The 17036-nt window shown below is 44.5% G+C and overlaps 1 protein-coding gene across 2 annotated transcripts; it reads left to right on the forward strand.

Annotated features, from left to right (window-relative positions):
• Nucleotides 1–4880: 4880 nt before the first annotated feature.
• On the forward strand, nucleotides 4881–16896 carry ANXA4 (annexin A4). 2 transcript variants are annotated; one of them, XM_069801210.1, is made up of 14 exons: nucleotides 4881–5096; nucleotides 5199–5294; nucleotides 9203–9259; nucleotides 10196–10271; nucleotides 10690–10784; nucleotides 11053–11166; nucleotides 11345–11435; nucleotides 12545–12624; nucleotides 13002–13058; nucleotides 13509–13602; nucleotides 14119–14214; nucleotides 14662–14720; nucleotides 15066–15188; nucleotides 15460–16896. In XM_069801210.1, exons 3-14 carry the CDS (start codon nucleotides 9257–9259, stop codon nucleotides 15517–15519), a joined length of 948 nt encoding a protein of 315 aa, XP_069657311.1. In that variant the 5' UTR covers nucleotides 4881–5096; nucleotides 5199–5294; nucleotides 9203–9256; the 3' UTR covers nucleotides 15520–16896. The 2 variants fall into 2 exon arrangements, with proteins under 2 accessions (XP_069657311.1, XP_009920727.1); XM_009922425.2 differs by lacking the exons at nucleotides 4881–5096; nucleotides 5199–5294 and adding an exon at nucleotides 5458–5809.
• Nucleotides 16897–17036: the final 140 nt, after the last annotated feature.

Raw genomic sequence — 17036 nt, forward strand, 5'->3', positions numbered from 1 at the left:
ATATATATATAGTAGGCAGACATGGAAATAGTTGAGCTGATTGAGATCTGTAGGCTCATGCATGTCTGATGCAATACTATGCATAGCCTGGATTGACACTGCGTACATCAGTAGGATTGACCACCAAGTCAAAAAGAGCCATGTTTCTCAAGGAGCATGACTTTGCACTACAAATACACGCTGTTGTTTAAAGCAGGTATTGTTACATTAAGAGAAATTTGCAGATTGGGTTCTCACTGAGAAGGGATTTATCAGCTGTGTTTCAAGTGCCGGGGTCCTGAGTGTAGCCTCAGGCTTTCCTTGCCCCAAGAAGTCTCACCTGGACCTGTAGCCAGCCCCCTTTGCTCATCGACTGTGACTTCCATTTAAGCGCAGGCCCAGGAGACTCGGCCGTTCTTTGAGGCAATTGTAGGATAGTCCTGGCTGTAGTTCTGTCTTTTGACTTTGCTGGGTAAGCTCTGGACTTGTGAGTAGTGGTGTTTCTTAGTGTTTCTAACTTGGTTTCCTGGGTAGGCTGTGCATTTGCTGCCTTTCTTTGCCTCATCATCACTGGATGGTTGATGAAGTTGGTTGCTGCCCGACTATCTTTAGGCATGGTAGGACTGGGTCCTATCTGCAGGCTTATCCACAGTGCTATCAGCATCCTTTGCTCCTAGCTTGTTTTTGCTTGTGCAGCAGCCCCGCTCGTGTTGCTTTTTAGCACTAGATACATTATGTTAAGATGCTTAACATGTTCCCCCCACTCCAAGCACTACATCAGCCAGTGAGTTTCTATCATATTTCCATGAAAGAACAAATACCTCTGTGCCTTAGAAGTCCCCCTTAGCTGGGCAGTCATAGCTCTGTTTCCAATCCATCTGTAATTATAGCCAAATTACACAGCAGCTAAGTAAGATAAAGCTAGATAGAGGCAGATATCAATTAAGAAGAAAAAAATGAAAGCTACTCATTTCCTCTTCAGAACTATACGTATGCTAATTGAAGTAAACATTCATTAAGCCCATTAAATGAAATTTAGGTTTGATAATGCATTAAAGGCTGCTGGAAGCAATGGTATAGCAGTTCATAGCCTGCAGCTTTGGGGAAGGAAGGTTTAGGTTGTACCACAAATGATATGTAGCTTCCGCAAGGGCATTAGGAGTTCCCCTGACTGAGTATCAATCCATGGAGCTGGCAAATGCCCTAAGGCCTGGGGATTAAATTATATTAATTAGTCTTGATAGTGGGGGTTTGTTCAAGACAAAGTTATTATATTTGTACAAACTGAATGCAATTATAGTGCTCTAGCCCATCTCTTGTCCTTAATGTAAATGGTTTATACCATGACAAGCATTGTAATTCTGACTGCCACGCATCCACACTAGGTGATGTCTTCCCAGCAAGTAATGGGAATGGCTTATCAAGGCCAGGCAAGCCTAGATCACGTGAAGACTCCTGTGTGTCTTCTGCCACAGCCTGCATCTTAAGCTCTGCTGGGGACGTTAAAGCAGACCTGTTTTCCCCAGTTCAGTTTAAACAGTGGAAGATGAGACAACACAACTAGGATCAAGAGCAAGCGACAACTTGTATGACTGCAAAGGGCTCTTTTGAAGGTAAAAGCGTCACCCCACAAGTACCTAACCATCTTCACAACCCCACTATAGAGGTGCTTGCTGACTCCAGTCCCCCTTTGGATGGCATTCATTAACACAGGCAGACAACGAAGCTGTCAACCAACCAATGGCCCAGGACTGTTTGCCTTCCCTGCTGTTTATAGCTTTAATTAATAAAGAAAACAGTAGACTGGGCTCATGGCCAAGTGCAGCCTTAAGTTTCTCTGTAAGAGAAAGGCAGAGTGTGTGGGTATTTCTGAGACAGTGTCAACACAGCATATGCTGTGGGACAGCAGCGTGGAAAGCACTGAGTGCAGTAGCACCCAAGACACTGTTATAGTTGTCACTGTTATAAATTGTAATAGCATCCAGGATATCCTTTTATGTGCCTGCCTGTAGAACATGCAAGGATCCCCGTATTAAAAATCTTGTAATTGAAGCACACTTGAAATGGGGACTTTGACTCCTGGCTTTTTCATATGGCTGCTCATTGCTGTCTCCCCTTATAGCTTATTTTCTAAGGCGTGTAGACCACCATGTCTAAGCGGTGTGTTGTTTTAAAGGCACTTTAGGTTAGAGGGATTTTCTCAAATCAGTCCTGCTTCCCTGTTCCTTCTTGGCCTTATGTGACATGTATGTTTATGTAATCAACCCAGGTCTATCCAGGGACCCCTTGACTTGCATAGCAGTACTGGTATGCTGTGCTCAGGGCTTTGTAAAGTCCTGTCTGAATTGCTAGGAGGTGGAATGCTGCACATTCCCCTGGTAATACTGACTCTGTAAAAACAGTGTTTCCAGTGGTTATGGTAAGTAATGAAGAGCTAAGAACACTTTCATTTCTTACATGAATTGGAATATTTCAGTCTTCCCACCTCAAATAAACACTGCTTACCTATTTCTGGGAGTGTGTCACCTTCCTTCCTCTCTTTGTGTTAAGAGGGCTTCCCCCAAATAATAGAACGAAAGCTTCAGGCTGGCTCTTCCTAGGGTCTTCCCCAAAGCACCACTGTTTGTACACCAAGGCTACCTCTGACTTGTGGAAATGGATGTTTCATCTTATACAGTGCTGAACTGGAGGTCAGGAGACATCCTTGCTCTAAGCGTCAAACGTAGCCCTACATCTCTGCAGTGAGTCCTAATATCTGCAGTTAACTTTGTGATTAATCTGATATTAATATGCAGAATGTAAGAATTCTTCACCCTCTTACAAGCAAACGAAAATCAGTGCTTTAGAAAAGCAAGCACTGGTTTTCAGCCTCCACCCTCAGCTACCTGCTGCTATGGAGACAGTAGTCTAACTGAGCTACTGCATTCCAACACAGCTCGACAGCACTTGTGCAACAGTTGAATAACCCCATTTTCAGGGGCTGCGGATTGCAAACTGCTGGTGCTCAGGTAAAAAAATGAGCATTCCCTTATGAACTTCCTGAAAACACCTGCATAATCCCCAAAGGCCCAAATTCTGGCCCCCACTTAAATCTGTAGGAGATTGGCTAACGGCTTCGTTAGTGCCAGGATTTGGACCTCAGTGAATGAGGCGAGGCTGTTTCTCTGAAGCTAAAGGCACGTACCTACTAATCAAATGACACACTGAAATCTCTCCTTCCAGCACCAGGCTCCTCTACTCTTTGAGGTGCAAATTTAAAAGGCTAGGTCCTTAGGGCAAAACCACAAATGCTGCCATTTTCCTAGAGGTTCAGCTCTGTTCTCATTGTGGGACCCAGAATAAATACATCCTTCCTAACAGGCTGGCTGCTTAAGCTCAATTTATTTACTTAATGCACACTGCCCTGTCTTTCTGTGACCTTTAATTTTTATTATGTCTTTTGTAGATGGAGTGGGATGGAGTGGGAATACAGAGCAGGTATGCAACTGAGTAAAGTCTGGGGTTTTGGAGAGCTTTATAACAAGGGGGTTTAAAATCATCAACAGGACAGATACCAGTGAAAAGAAAAGCAATGTGCTTTGTCACTTGCTACACTGATAGGAACTGTGGGCTTGTCCATTACTGTCCCTCTTTTGATGTGAAGACAGGAAAGCTATGCTAGACAGTTCTTCAGGCTGGAGATATTTAAGGAAAGCCATAGCGTTTCCATCTTTTAACAGGTGAAGACAAGATGCTGAAAGCTGAGCAGACCCTAGATGAAGGGCTCCTGGAGAGACAAAGCTTTGTCTCCTGAACCTTATATAGGAAATTTCTCCTACAGCAACAACCCCTCACTTTCCTGAAGGGAGCAGCTCCTGTCGCAAGGTACAACAGGCTGCAGACAACCATTGCCCTAAATCCCCTGTCCTTCCATCCACCTTCCAGAGAAGCTTGGCTAACTCTCAGCATGGTCAGAAGCTTTTGTACTTTGTATTTTTTTTCCTTTCTGGTCCAAATAATTGTGATTGTCTGAATCGGATGGCTATGGAGCCAGCATCCATAACCAGCCAATATTATAGGGAACTCAGCTGTGTGTTGGGTCAGGATCTGGCTTCCAAACGGACTACACTTACGTGAGTAATTCTGGATGGCCAAAAACATCCAGACAAACACTTTTCGTCTTCAAGTATTCCTCCCTACTTGGAGCCTCTCCCAGGGAGAAAGAAAAGGTTAAATTATGCAAATCATGAATGGCAGGGTTGGTGCAATATTTAAAGGATAAATAACTTCCAAAGAAGATGAATACCTTATGGTCTTAAATAATTACTGTTCCATATACGATTGACTGCGGTGTCAGAGCCACCCAGTCCTTGGGGTTGAAGAGGCTGGAAAGTAAACAGAAGAATGAAGCTTTTGAAAATACACAGGCTAAAAAAAAATAAGAGGCAACGTAAGATGGAGGAACACAGCAGTTCTCCTGCTGGTAGATTAAAATGAGAGGGTATGGGCCCAGAGTAGGAGACAGCTGACGTGAGAGGAAGGGATGAGAATGGAAACTTTAACAGATGTAGGAAAGAGAAGAGTTTCTCCTTAGTGACTGTTGATAATATGCACTAGTCCACACTGAATCCTGGTTGGGGTAAAGTGCCAGATTTTGCAAGGAAAGCGGCTCTGCAATGGAAAAGGAGAGTGCGGCTTGAACCTTGTTTTTCTGTTACCCTCTGTTCAAAGTCCCCCTGCATCAGTAGAGACTGAGTAGATGCTGGCTGGCTGGCTGGCCTCTGTGGGGTTGGTTTTGGGAGACTGAGCTGCTGTGGGAGCTATAATAAGCCATCTGCACAAACATGCTCACTGGAGCACAGCTTGCATTCATGCGAGCTGCTAAATTTAGGTCTCTTCCAGCAAAAGAGCATGTGCAAAGAGGCACAGGGATGAGATACAACTCTCATATGAGCTGGAAAAAAGAACCTGAGAGGGTCGATTTACCCATTGTAATAACTGTACTTTTGGCATCAGAGGAGACCAAAGTCCCTGAGGAGAAACACAGTGAAGACAAGACATGTATTATTGCAAGGTTGATTTCCCTCTGTCAGCCTCATGATCTTGTCCAAGGCTGACCTTGGCAGTGTCACATCAGCGTAAAACTGAAGTCCCTTTGCCTGAAGTGCTTTGACTTGAGGGCAGTGCCATTTATTGGGGCAAAAAATAGTAATCCTTTATGAAAATAATCATTCTTATAGAAATCATGGCTGTTTGTGATGCAAAGTTCTTAGACAAGGGGGAATGATGCTGAAGACCTGGAGAGGTGCTGTGGGAGCAAAGGAGACACAATACAGGTAAGAAATCCCCACCGATAACACGGGGGGGAGGAACAGATCTTCCTGCTCAAGGCTGTTGCTGCCCGTGTGCTCCACACCGTCGTCCCCCTCGCTCCCCCCTTGGGTATACCCTTTTACAGACAACATAAAGTGAGACATCAGAGGCTGGCTGTGCACTTAGGCTGCAGTCAGAGACCCCCTCTGTTCCCAGAGATTTTTACAGGCAGTGCTGGGGAGGGCGGAAACCATCTGAGCCTTCCAGTCCACCTTTACTTGCAAGGGCCTCCATGTAACCCCAAATGTGCATTTCCTAAAAGTGCATGAGGCTCCTTGGGGAATCCCTCCCTGCTCTGGATTACAACCAACTGTTTACGGAAGGGCAGAGGAGGAGAGACAGGCTGGATTGCCTTCCCATTAGGCGTGCAAGAAAAGCTGCTTTGTCCCACCCCGCTCCAGGGCGGGGACTTTGCCATCCAGAGCAAGCCAAGCAAAGCTCTTCCCATCCCTGCCAAGGCACCCGCTTGGGACAGCAGGTGAGCACCAAACTAACCGGGGGGTCCCCTTTGGCATGGGGAAGGGGTCGCGTGGCTAGAGGTGCCTGGGAAGGTGCCAAGCACCGTCCCTGCTTGCCAGACCGCAGCGGTAGGTAGTGCGGATGTGCGGGAGCGGGACAGCCCTTGGCTGGGCGGATACCCTGTGGACACCACGATGCCAAGGCATTAGGGCATTGGGGCAGCCCTGGAGGGCACAGGCCTGGGGTGAGGAAGGACGGGGAGGTGGGTTGTGGGAAGGAGGAAGATGGCTGACTCTTTCCAGGCACAGGGAGCGCAGGTTTTGCTTCCTAGTTCTGCCGTGCCCAAGCTGGCAAGTCCTTCCCACTGGATGCTGGAGTGCGGAGGGCGTGGCAGTGGGCTTGTGAAGGAGCTTTGCACGGGTGGACAGGCTGAAGTGAGGAGTACAAGGCTCTGCTAACTCAGTATTATATTTTTATTTCTTTTGAGGGCAGTGGCCAGGCAAAGGTCATCGTGTGGGAGGTGCTGGGATATTTCAGCTGGCTCAGGGCTTGCCAGCAGAAGGGACATCCTGTCCTGAGCTGCAAATTGGGCTGGGATCAGCGTCAGTCACCCCGCTATGAGCCCCAGAACTACCCCAGGGCACTCTGCCTCCCTGAAGCACAGTCAGCCGCGGCGGGTGCAGGCTGTATCCAGCACACTGGAAACAGCTGGCGGTGGCAGAGCCATGGAAAAGCTGATCTGGCGCAGGGTGTGGGTTTGTATTCAAGTAAATGTGCACCAAATGAAAGAACTCGTCAAACAAGTCCAGTGTTCGCCTTGCAAGGGGATGGGTCGCGAAACGGTGGTTTTCTACTCCAGATCCTAGGTGTAGGACTGGCAACATGTCTATGAGCTCAGACTTGGGGTGGGGGGAAAAACCCCTGTGTTTATATCCTTTTAAGCTGTTGGGAGCTTTGCTTGCTGGGAGCTCTGTGCGTTCTGTGTACAGCCAGGAAAACTTGATTCAGAGCATGCCTAGATTTCAATTGGCCAGCACACACGAAAGTTTCAGCTGTTTTCTGATAAATGAAATTTATTCTGGATTCAGCTTTTAGAGGACATTGATGTGGACTTATAACTGCCTGATTAGCTGATAAAGTCTGCCAGGAAAAGGTCATCCATGGAAAAAAATTGAATAGTTTGAGAGATGCCTCGTACACTTTCACTCTGTCATCTGGCCGCAGTATTTTGAGCCTGTTCTAAGCCAGGTTTACTGTATCAGCTAGCTCAGGCCTTTACTCTGGGATGAAGCAAATAACATCAGTACAGGGATTAGCCAGGGTACCTTAGTACTTGCTAGCTGACTCTTTGCTTGCATAGTTTAATTCTTCAAAACACGGAGTTAAGTGTTGTTTCTATCCTGAAGCTGTTTTTCCCCGTTTGAGCTGCAGGCCAGGAATTGTGTTAAGCTGCAGAGCGCTGGCAAATCTGACTGCACAATTCCTTTCTCTCTCTAGTAGCAAAGGGGGTGGCTAGAAGAGTTTTATTCGTCTAATGCCCCAGCCTGAGCAGTTCATGGAGATGCCTTCATCTGTGAAAGGGAGAAAGAGGGTTACAGGGGCAGGGACCATTGCTGGAGAACCTGGCTGAACTGTGGAGAACTTCCACCTGTAACTTCAGTGGCTCATTTCTTGTGGCACCACACACAGAAATATACTGGGAACAAAACAGCATTTGCAGATTGCGCGGTGGGGTTAGCACCACTGCCTTTTTGCAGTGCTCTACTCTATATTCCCAGTGATGTTTAAGCTGGATGAAGAAGTCGGAATATTACAGTTAATATTCAATGTGACATTTCTGTTGTAATCTGATATTGCAGGAACATTTGCGCTGAATCCAGTACATGCATCCTTTCTTCATGTTTTGGTTTCTTTCTGCCAGCTCATCTGCACTCGGAATTTTTCAGCCTCCCACCCCCTTTTCCTTGTTTATTGGCCTTTCTTTTGCCCTCTTATCGACTTGCTAAACCAGCCTGTCTAATATTCCTGCTTCTGTGTACAAACCAACTGAAGGGTAAAACTGCATCAGAAAAACATGTGTGAAATTCAAAGCCATTATTTAGTGTCTGGCTAAAGCAAAAAAAGCTGGCTTTCTATTTCTGTAAAAGATTAGAGAAGTGCAAAGATGACTTTTCTGAGGTCTGGGTCATAATCTGACCACTGAAATCTATGATCAAATGAAAGAAAGCAAGTTCAACACTAATAATTTTCCATGTGTTGCCTGATTGCACAGGATGTAATAACATACAGACGACCTGGAGAGCACTTGGGAGTGCCTGTGCGTAACACATCTATGGCAAATGTCATACTGAGAGTTAACTTGCCTGAACAGCACCCTCCAATAGTATTCTGGATTTGTAAGAGTCATGTGAAGCATGAGCAAAGACACTACTGTTCTTGCACAGCCATCCGGGTTCATTGATAGCAGCTATTAAGCACCATGAGCAGGATTAAGGAGAGATGTCATCAGCCACTGGCATCACTGCTTCTACTTAGAGGCTTTAATGCAAGAACCTCAGCTCATGCTGTGTTGAACTTGAGTTGCAGGGAAGTGAACTTTGTCCTAGTACTTGACATTCTGTCAACTGACCAGGGATATGGGAAAATACTTTGGGTGTGTTCATGTGCAGGCCCTATGCAAGAAAATAAAATTATGGGCAGAAAAAATAACCCTGGGGAGATGGCAAGTAAGCTATGTATATTTTTTTTTTTTTTGAGGGCTTTAACAGTTGGTTAAAACTGAAGTCCTACAAGGAATTACACATTGCACCAAACTGAGGAGATGTTGAATACAGCAGATTTTAAGAGCGAAAATAATTCTCCTGTCCCAGTCCTCAAGTGAGGTTATCCTTTGCATGCTCATCTACGCCTTGATGTTGCCTCTGCCTCCCAGGGAGTATCTGTGAAGGCTGTTAGGACTGTGCAGGCACCCTCACCCTAATTCATCCTCAGGCTCTCACCTGGCAAGGTCAAAGCCACATGTTTTGAAGGGCATGGGAATCAAGTCTATTTTCTTTGCTCCCAGGGCAACATTGTCTGCTTCTCCTTGTCGCCTCAGCCAGGCTGTCACAATAGCAATAGAAAAGAAATTTCTCAAATTACTAGCGCTAATCATCTGCTTGTGCAACACATCCTTCTTTCAGACAGGGCAAACGCCCTGGCCCTACGCTGTTGCAAGCCAGCCTTTGTTCATTCTGTACAAAGCAGGACTGGAAACTCAGGGATACTGCGTTCAGAAGGGCTGTTCAAATGTTGCTTTTAGTCCTCAGAGAAATTAGATGGTTACTTAACCAGCCCCATTAACTGGCAAGGGTAGGTATAGCCTATTAATTATTTGCTAGAAAACTGACACTCCCTTTGTTTTTTATTACAGTTGTCTAACGGCCTGGGGACTTGAACAATAACAGATTGACCAAATACAAGAGCGATGGTAAGCGTGCGTGTTTGCTGTGCCAGCTGTTGCTCTGATAAGATAAAAGTGGGGAGAGTAGCTCAGATAAGGACACAGCAGGAAGAGCAATGTCACAATCTGTCCCTTTATGGGGGGTGAGTTTATCGCTTCTCTTTGCTTCCTCATACTAGAGGAGAATGACCCACACATACGGGCTTTTCCATTTTGGGAGTTAATGAAAAATCCAATCAGATAGTAGATCAAAGAGCATTAATTTCTCCAGATAAACTTCCTGGGCATATTATTCTTTCCAGGTTCAACCTGCACGGTATCCATCTATATGGTAGTTATCCCTGTGCCTGTTTCAGAAAGCCTAACCTACATGAATATTAAGCAGTGTTTTGCTGATGATTTTCATGGGAACATGGAAACCTTTGTAAAAGGCAGTGTAGACCTGCAGAAATGGCACTGGACAGGAGGCAGGAGAAACCTGTTTGTGAGTCACTGTTTTGAGTAGAACACTGCCCTTCCTGGTGCATTATTTTACAGAATGATGGTCCCTGGCGGCTCTTAGAGAAGACAGGAATAGGGCTTTGATGGGAACAACTTCTTCTATGATTTACATGGAAAACTGCTGGGAAGAAGCCCCAGCTGGACTGAACAGAGATGTCAGGCTGCTTGCCATTGTTTAACTGGAAGCCAGATACTCCATGGCCAGCTATATGAAGATATTTTCTCCTTTTAGTTGTGTCCCTGTGGCTTATTTCTTATGTGGCTGGGAAGTCCCTCTAGAATAAACTGTTTCTCTTTAGGGAAGGATGGAAGCCTGCTATAAAATCACTCATGTTTGGTGGGTGGACTTTACTTGCTGTCACTGTGTTTGCATCTTTTTAATTTTTAATTTTTTTTAAGTTCAGCTCTAATGTATGTATCACTTTGAGTCTGCCTTTCATAACTCCTCTCCTGTGGGTTTAGGCAACAATCAAGGGGGTCTCGAGTTTCAGTGCTGAGCAAGAAGCACAAGCACTAAGGAAGGCTATGAAGGGATTTGGTAAGTTGGTCTCCCTCCACTGTTAAACCCTCTTTTTTTTCCCCGAGCTTTGGGAATGTTTTGTCTGGTGGTTTGTTAGAGGGGAATTCTAGCCATTTGCATTGCCCCACTGCTGTACGAGGGCACCAAAAGGAATCGAGCAACTTGATCAGGCTGACACTTGAACCCAACTGGAAATCCAAGTCTTCACCACAAAAGCATCCTTATTCGGGCTCTTGTCTTGTCTCTCCTGCAGTGTGGTACTGCCATGCTGCTGGCTGGGTTGAGGCACTTCTGTAACTGATCTAGTCCCCAGTGCTGTTGAGAACCAGGTTGTGTAAGGAACAGAAGATGGCTAATGGCACACTCTGGACAAGACCAGAGCATGCATCTTGTTCTTGTGCAAGCAGCTTGACTGGTTTCCATTGGTTTCTTCCAGGCACAGATGAAGACGCCATCATTGAGATCTTGACCAAACTAAACATTTCCCAACGTCAGCAAGTTCTGATCACCTATAAAAGCAGTATTGGCAGGGTAGGTGGTCTTCAGAGATTAATGCCTCTGGCTTTAACTGGGAGATGCAGACATTTTTAGGGTTATATCACTTGGGTGAAATGTGAACAACATCCTAGTCTCCACAACAGTAAGGTTAGCACAAGCTTTTCCTGGCCAAGTTTATTTTGGTCAGAGCAACTGTTCATCCAAGGACGGCTGGCACATGAAGAAAAGTGCTGAATGAGTTCTTTCTATTCTTGAAGGCTGTATCTTCTCCCAACTCCTTTCTTCTCTCTCCGTCTTCTAGGATTTGATTGATGACTTGAAGTCTGAGCTGAGTGGGAATTTTGAAAGGGTTATCGTTGGTATGATGACTCCTACCACCATGTATGATGTGCATGAACTGAGGAGGGCTATGAAGGTTTGGAAATCTTCCTTTTATGTGGCTTAAGTTCTGGTCAATTTAGTAGAATATGGCATAATTATACATTTATTATTAATTTATTATTAACTTATATATAATTTTTTTAAAAAAATCCTAGTTGCATATCAAAACAGTTGTCATAATAATCTTGGATCTTGTCTTTGTAATTCCCTAGGGTGCAGGAACAGACGAAGGTTGCCTGATTGAAATTTTGGCTTCTCGCACAAACGAAGAGATTCGGCGCATTAATGAGAACTACAAACTTCGTATGTAGTGCAAACTGCAAGCCATTATCATACTGACTGAAGTCACTCGTGTGTATGCATGGACATGTGAAGAGGAAGAAGGGTCTGTTAGCCTTTAAATGTGACAAATCAGCCAATACAACTATTGCCATTTGTCCAGAGAGAACCTCTGAGTTAAACAGGTGTCAACAGCAGGCCTGCTAACAGCCTCAAGGATTAGAATTTCACCCAGAAATTGAATCTGTGGAAATAAAACGGGGTGGCATGGTTATGTCTATCAGTTGGATGTCTGTCCATGTGTGGATCTATTGCCAGTTTTATACTGGCTGTGCTTCTTAATCTTGCCCTGTAGCACTAAATGTGATGGCTGGACTGCCATGATGATAGCCAAGAAGGCCAATAGCATCCTGGCTTGTATCAGAAATTGTGTGGCCAGTGGGACTAGGGAAGCGATCATCCCCCTGTACTTGGCACTGGTGAGGCTGCACCTCGAGTCCTGTGTTCAGTTTTGGGCCCCTCACTACAAGAAAGACATGGAGGTCCTGGAGCGTGTCCAGAGAAGGGCAACCAAGCTGGTGAGGGGCCTGGAGCACAAGTCTTATAAGGAGCAGCTGAGGGAACTGGCGTTGTTTAGTCTGGAGAAAAGGTGGCTCATGGGAGACTTTATCACTCTCTGCAACTACCTGAAAGGAGGTTGTAGAGAGGTGGGGGTCAGTCTCTTTTCCCAAGTAACAAGCGATAGGACAAGAGGAAATGGCCTCAAGCTGCACCAGGGGAGGTTTAGATTGGATATTTGGAAAAATTTCTTCACTGAAATGATTGTCAAGCACTGGAACAGGCTGCCCAGGGAAGTGGTAGAGTCACCATCCCTGGAGGTGTTTAAAAGATGTGTAGATGTGGCGCTTAGGGACATGGTTTAATGGCAGACTTGGCAGTGTTAGGTTAACGGTTGGACCGATGATTTTAAAGGTCCTTTCCAACCTAAATGAATCTATGATTCTATGATGTTTAGAGCCCTGAGCACAGTTATATATTTATCTAGCTTATGGCTGGCAAATGTTGTGGACAAACAGTGTCCAGGTGGTGGACCTGTTGTTAACAGATGTCATATGTGTGTGTGCTCTTGCTAGAATATGGCTGTACCCTCGAGGAGGACATTGTCTCTGACACATCTTCCATGTTTCGAAGAGTCCTTGTGTCCCTCTCGACGGTAAGTCCAGGCTAAGGGAAATGGGGGTGAATCTTCTGTTGCTGATGGACATGCCTCTCACTTTAGTGATGAGGTGTTTCAGGCTGGCTTTTATTTCACTTATCTTGCATTTCACCTTGCCTGCATTTCACACCCAGCTTCTGCAGGGAGAGGAGTCTGACTGTGGGTATGCATTAACGCCATGTGCTCTTTCTAAAATGGCCCAGTTAAAGTGGATTGCTGCTCATTTCAAAAGGAAGTACAAATCACATCTGAGCTATATTTTGCTGTATTTTTAAGCTACTATTCAACTTTAAGGCGAACTTGCAGGAACTTGCAGGACTTGCTTCCATCAGTTGCTCTGGTGAAATGAGTTTTTCATCCTTGTATCTCTGCAGGGAAACAGAGATGAGGGAACGTATGTGGATGATGCCCTTGCTCAGCAAGATGCTCAGGTGTGTAGCAATTTGCTTCCTTGCAACAACTGTCTGTTCTTGTACATGTGATGCATGGTGACTCCCTGCTTTTTCTAGACCTCATTTTTTTCAAGGTAGAACAGTAAGCCTGAACCTACACTAGGCAGCAGTGCCCTAGGTGGACACCTGGGCTCTATTCTCAGTTTTGACCTTGAGGGGAGCCTCTTCACTGTTGTGACTCAGCCGGTGAAATGGGGATAATGGTTCTAGACTCCTTTGCAACTCTGGTGAGAGGTCTCTAGACAGGCTGGGTATCTGGGAGGGGAGACGACACTTCAGTTGAGAGTTGCTGTGCTTGGTTAGTATTTGTTGGAAAATACCTGTGATCTAGAAAAGCCACAGGCCAGCAGTGCTCAAGCACCAAGGAAGTAAAAATGTCATGTTATGTACACCTGGTCTTCTCAATTTTCTATTCATAATGTCTTCAAGTGCCTGTATGAAGCCGGGGAGAAGAAATGGGGAACAGATGAGGTACAATTTATGGCCATCCTCTGTACACGGAACAGATGCCACCTACTAAGAGGTAGGACCCTCTGCGGTGTCCTGGATTTTTTAACTTGTTTGAGCATGACACTTTTGTAGGAGCTTTGTACTTGTTCATTAACTGATTGTGAACTCTTCCTGAGACAGCAGGTATCCTAGAGCCCAGTCACATTCAATTCTTTAAGACCATTTTATTCCCTCCTGAGACAAAAAGGGACTTGAGAAAAACATCAGTACAACTTGCTCCAGCCTGTAAATTGGAGATAATGAAGTGTGACTCCCATGAGGGCAGAGCTAAGCATTTAAACTGCCGTCATTAACTGGCAGTTCTTGAAAATGCTAGCAGCAGTGGTAGGCCAATTAGCAAGACAGTTGATAATTAAAATGAATTATTTCTGTGGGACAGCCCTGATTTAGCTTACAATGTCACAATAATGGTACAATGTTCATATGGAGTGTGAGGAGCTTGATCTTGCAAAGTGATCCTTGGTGGTTTACACACTGTATGCCCTGAAGCATCTCACTGGCTCTTTTTATCACTGACTCTTCCTCCTAGTTTTTGATGCATACAGAGGGATTGCTAATAAGGACATAACAGACAGCATTAAATCTGAGATGTCAGGAGACCTCGAAGATGCTTTGTTAGCTGTGGGTGAGTTCCCTGCTCTTAAACTTTGTCTACAAAGTAATTAAATAATTAGAGATACTGTATCTTGCCCTGGCTGGCTGCTTACATAGCTTCAGGAGGCAGATACTGTTTGTCTTTTTTGCAAGCCACAGTGTTTTACTCTTTGCAGACACAATCGGGTGAGAAAGTTCTGCGCTTTATGATATTGTTTGCTTTCCCAAGTGATGCTTTGGTAGCTGACATTTGCTGTCAGGAAGCATTAAAGCCTTAAAGAAAATATTACTGTGCACTAGGCATGGAGACATCAATTTACAGCAGGTCACTGACTGAATTGTACTTGCTGTTTGTTGGCCCTGAAATCGCATCTTTACAGAATAAACACCTTCACTGAGAAAGTGCTGTAAAGGTTTGGAAGACCTTCTCCTTCAGTTTTTATTGGCCTTAATTCTCCTGTTCTTGTTTCCCTTACAGTAAAGTGCGTGCGAAATAAACCTGCATATTTTGCTGAAAGATTGTATAAATCCATGAAGGTAAAGAGCTTTTGGTATGAGACTGCTATTTTTGTTGGTTTTTCTTTTTCCCTTGCCTTTCCATGCTCAAGTCAGTAGCATGACAGCAATCATTAGATAAAGAGAAACTCTGCCATTAACTGGGAAAAAAAAAAAGTCTGAGCTTTTCTATGGACCTCTTTTCCCTCAGGAAGCTCAGAGTGATATGCTTACTTGGCAGCAAGCTGCTAGTTGATCACTCTATTAACACAAAAATGCTCTAATTAGGAACAGATTCCGCAGAAGACCAAGTGATAAAACCTTTGTGTCTGTCAGTGAGTTGTCCAAAATGATTTGTAGTTGTAGATGGTTGGTTTATTTCTTTAGGGACTGGGAACAGATGACAACACGCTGATCCGAGTGATGGTGTCCCGCTCTGAAATAGATATGCTGGATATCAGAAGGGAATTCTTGACCATGTATGGGAAATCACTCTACTCCTTCATTAAGGTAAGCTTTTTAGTGTTAGAAACAAAGAGCTGGATTTCCTAAGCAGCTTAAAGGAGACAGGTCGCCACTTGACTGACATCTATTGGGTATTTTAGAGGAGGTGGAATTAAGGAGACTTTACACTTATGTACTGAAAATGTTCATTAATGTTCTTAGTTCTTAAATTGTCAAAGAAGGTGCAAACCCTACAACAAATTGTATGTGCTGGAAAGAATCCAGCCTTGTGTGGAGCTGTAAACCTAATTGCATTCCTTTTTTCTTTTCTCTCTAGGGAGACTGCTCAGGAGACTATAGGAAAGTTCTGCTCAGACTCTGTGGTGGGGAGGATTAAAGGATGTCTGGTGTACTGCCTGGGTGATGGGAAGCAGTTGATCATAAGGATTTCTTTCTTTTTAATTTTTCCCAAATATCTTATTAATTGCTAAGAGCATTGACTTAGGTTAGTTAATGCTCTGGTTAGATAATGGCCATTCCGATTAACCCTTTTGATATGCTTTTATGCTTGGAACACCCATTTGTCTAGTAACTGGGCTAGTAAAGCCCATCTTAAACAGAGTGCTGTAACCAAATACATAAAAGCTAAATTGTTTCCTGACAAGCTGTCCCTTTGCTGTTGCATTCACCAGCAAAACTTACCAGCTGAAGCAAACTTAGATGCAGAATGTGAGAGGCTGCACAGGGAGAAATTAATACATGGAGAATGCAGAATGCAGGCTTGCTTCAGTTTTTGCAAGATAAGTAAACCAAAAAGAAATCAATCCTCTAAAATACAAGCACATTTAGATCTTAACTTCCCCTCTGTTAGTGTGGAGCATTTTGCCTTGCTGCAGTTTATGTATATGTTGCCTATAGATCTGTAGGTAGGGAAGATGTCACTGGTGACATCAGAAAAAAACTCTTCCTGCCCTGGTTGCAGGGCAGCTCCATATTCTTGGTCTGTCTTCCTTGACTTGTGGGATTATAAATCATCAGGGTTATACTACAAACCCTTCCTCTGGATAAAGTGATGTCATTAGAATGGTGCCTTTTAAGGAATGACCTGTCCCCAAAAACGCATCTCATCAGCACTACCTGATGCCTTAAACTGGGCTGCCTTGTACTGGGGTAGCTCACCAAATCTCACCAGCACTGGCTGGTTGGAGCCCTGTGTAACACTACCATTAGCAGGTCCAGTTTTTGTGCCTCAGCCTGACTTGGACTTCCACACCCTCTGGAAGAGACTTTTCCCCCAGACCTTACACAAACTGCCTGTTAAGCTGAGCGTTGTTTTCACTACATAAATGTGGTTCTTGTTTGGTGTAGCAATTTGGGGTTTTTTTAGCTGTTGGTATGTAATTCTGTTTTGAAGGCATCAGACTGAGGTTAGAATTTGAAGGCACAAATACCGATATGGCCTACACCCAATTCTGTCACTCATTTTCTTCTAAATTAGGCTACTGTTGGCTTGAATAGGAGATACTTCTGTGGCCTCAAATAAAATAATTTTCATTCTTGCTCTCTGTGCTGTAATTAGAGACACATTCCTTCGTTTTGGTGGGAGAGGAGGCAGAGCTTTTTCCACTTCTACTGAAGCCTTCTGCTCAGTGAAAGAAAAATTGTCTTACCCAGTACAACAGGCGAACAGATGCACTCAGGCTTGGTTTTGTGTATAAATGCCTCATGTTATGTTGCTGACTTTTTAAAAATTAATAAACAATTCCTTTCCATACCTTCTCCCATGGTTGTGTATTCTGGGAGAGGTAATGGTGAAATAACCGTGTCCTTGTTTTTCCAACAACTTCTGTGCTCCACAGGTGCTTTTTCTCCCAAGCGTAGACCTCCACACGCCAGTTGAGTGGGGAGAGTCTG

Source organism: Haliaeetus albicilla, chromosome 13 (assembly GCF_947461875.1).
Source record: "Haliaeetus albicilla chromosome 13, bHalAlb1.1, whole genome shotgun sequence".
Taxonomy (NCBI): Eukaryota; Metazoa; Chordata; class Aves; order Accipitriformes; family Accipitridae; genus Haliaeetus; species Haliaeetus albicilla.

Coding starts and splice junctions, on each gene's coding strand:
- ANXA4 (XM_069801210.1), top strand. Junction 11,167..11,344: donor AACTGAGGAGGGCTATGAAG/GTTTGGAAATCT, acceptor GTAATTCCCTAG/GGTGCAGGAACAGACGAAGG. Junction 14,215..14,661: donor AGATGCTTTGTTAGCTGTGG/GTGAGTTCCCTG, acceptor TTTCCCTTACAG/TAAAGTGCGTGCGAAATAAA.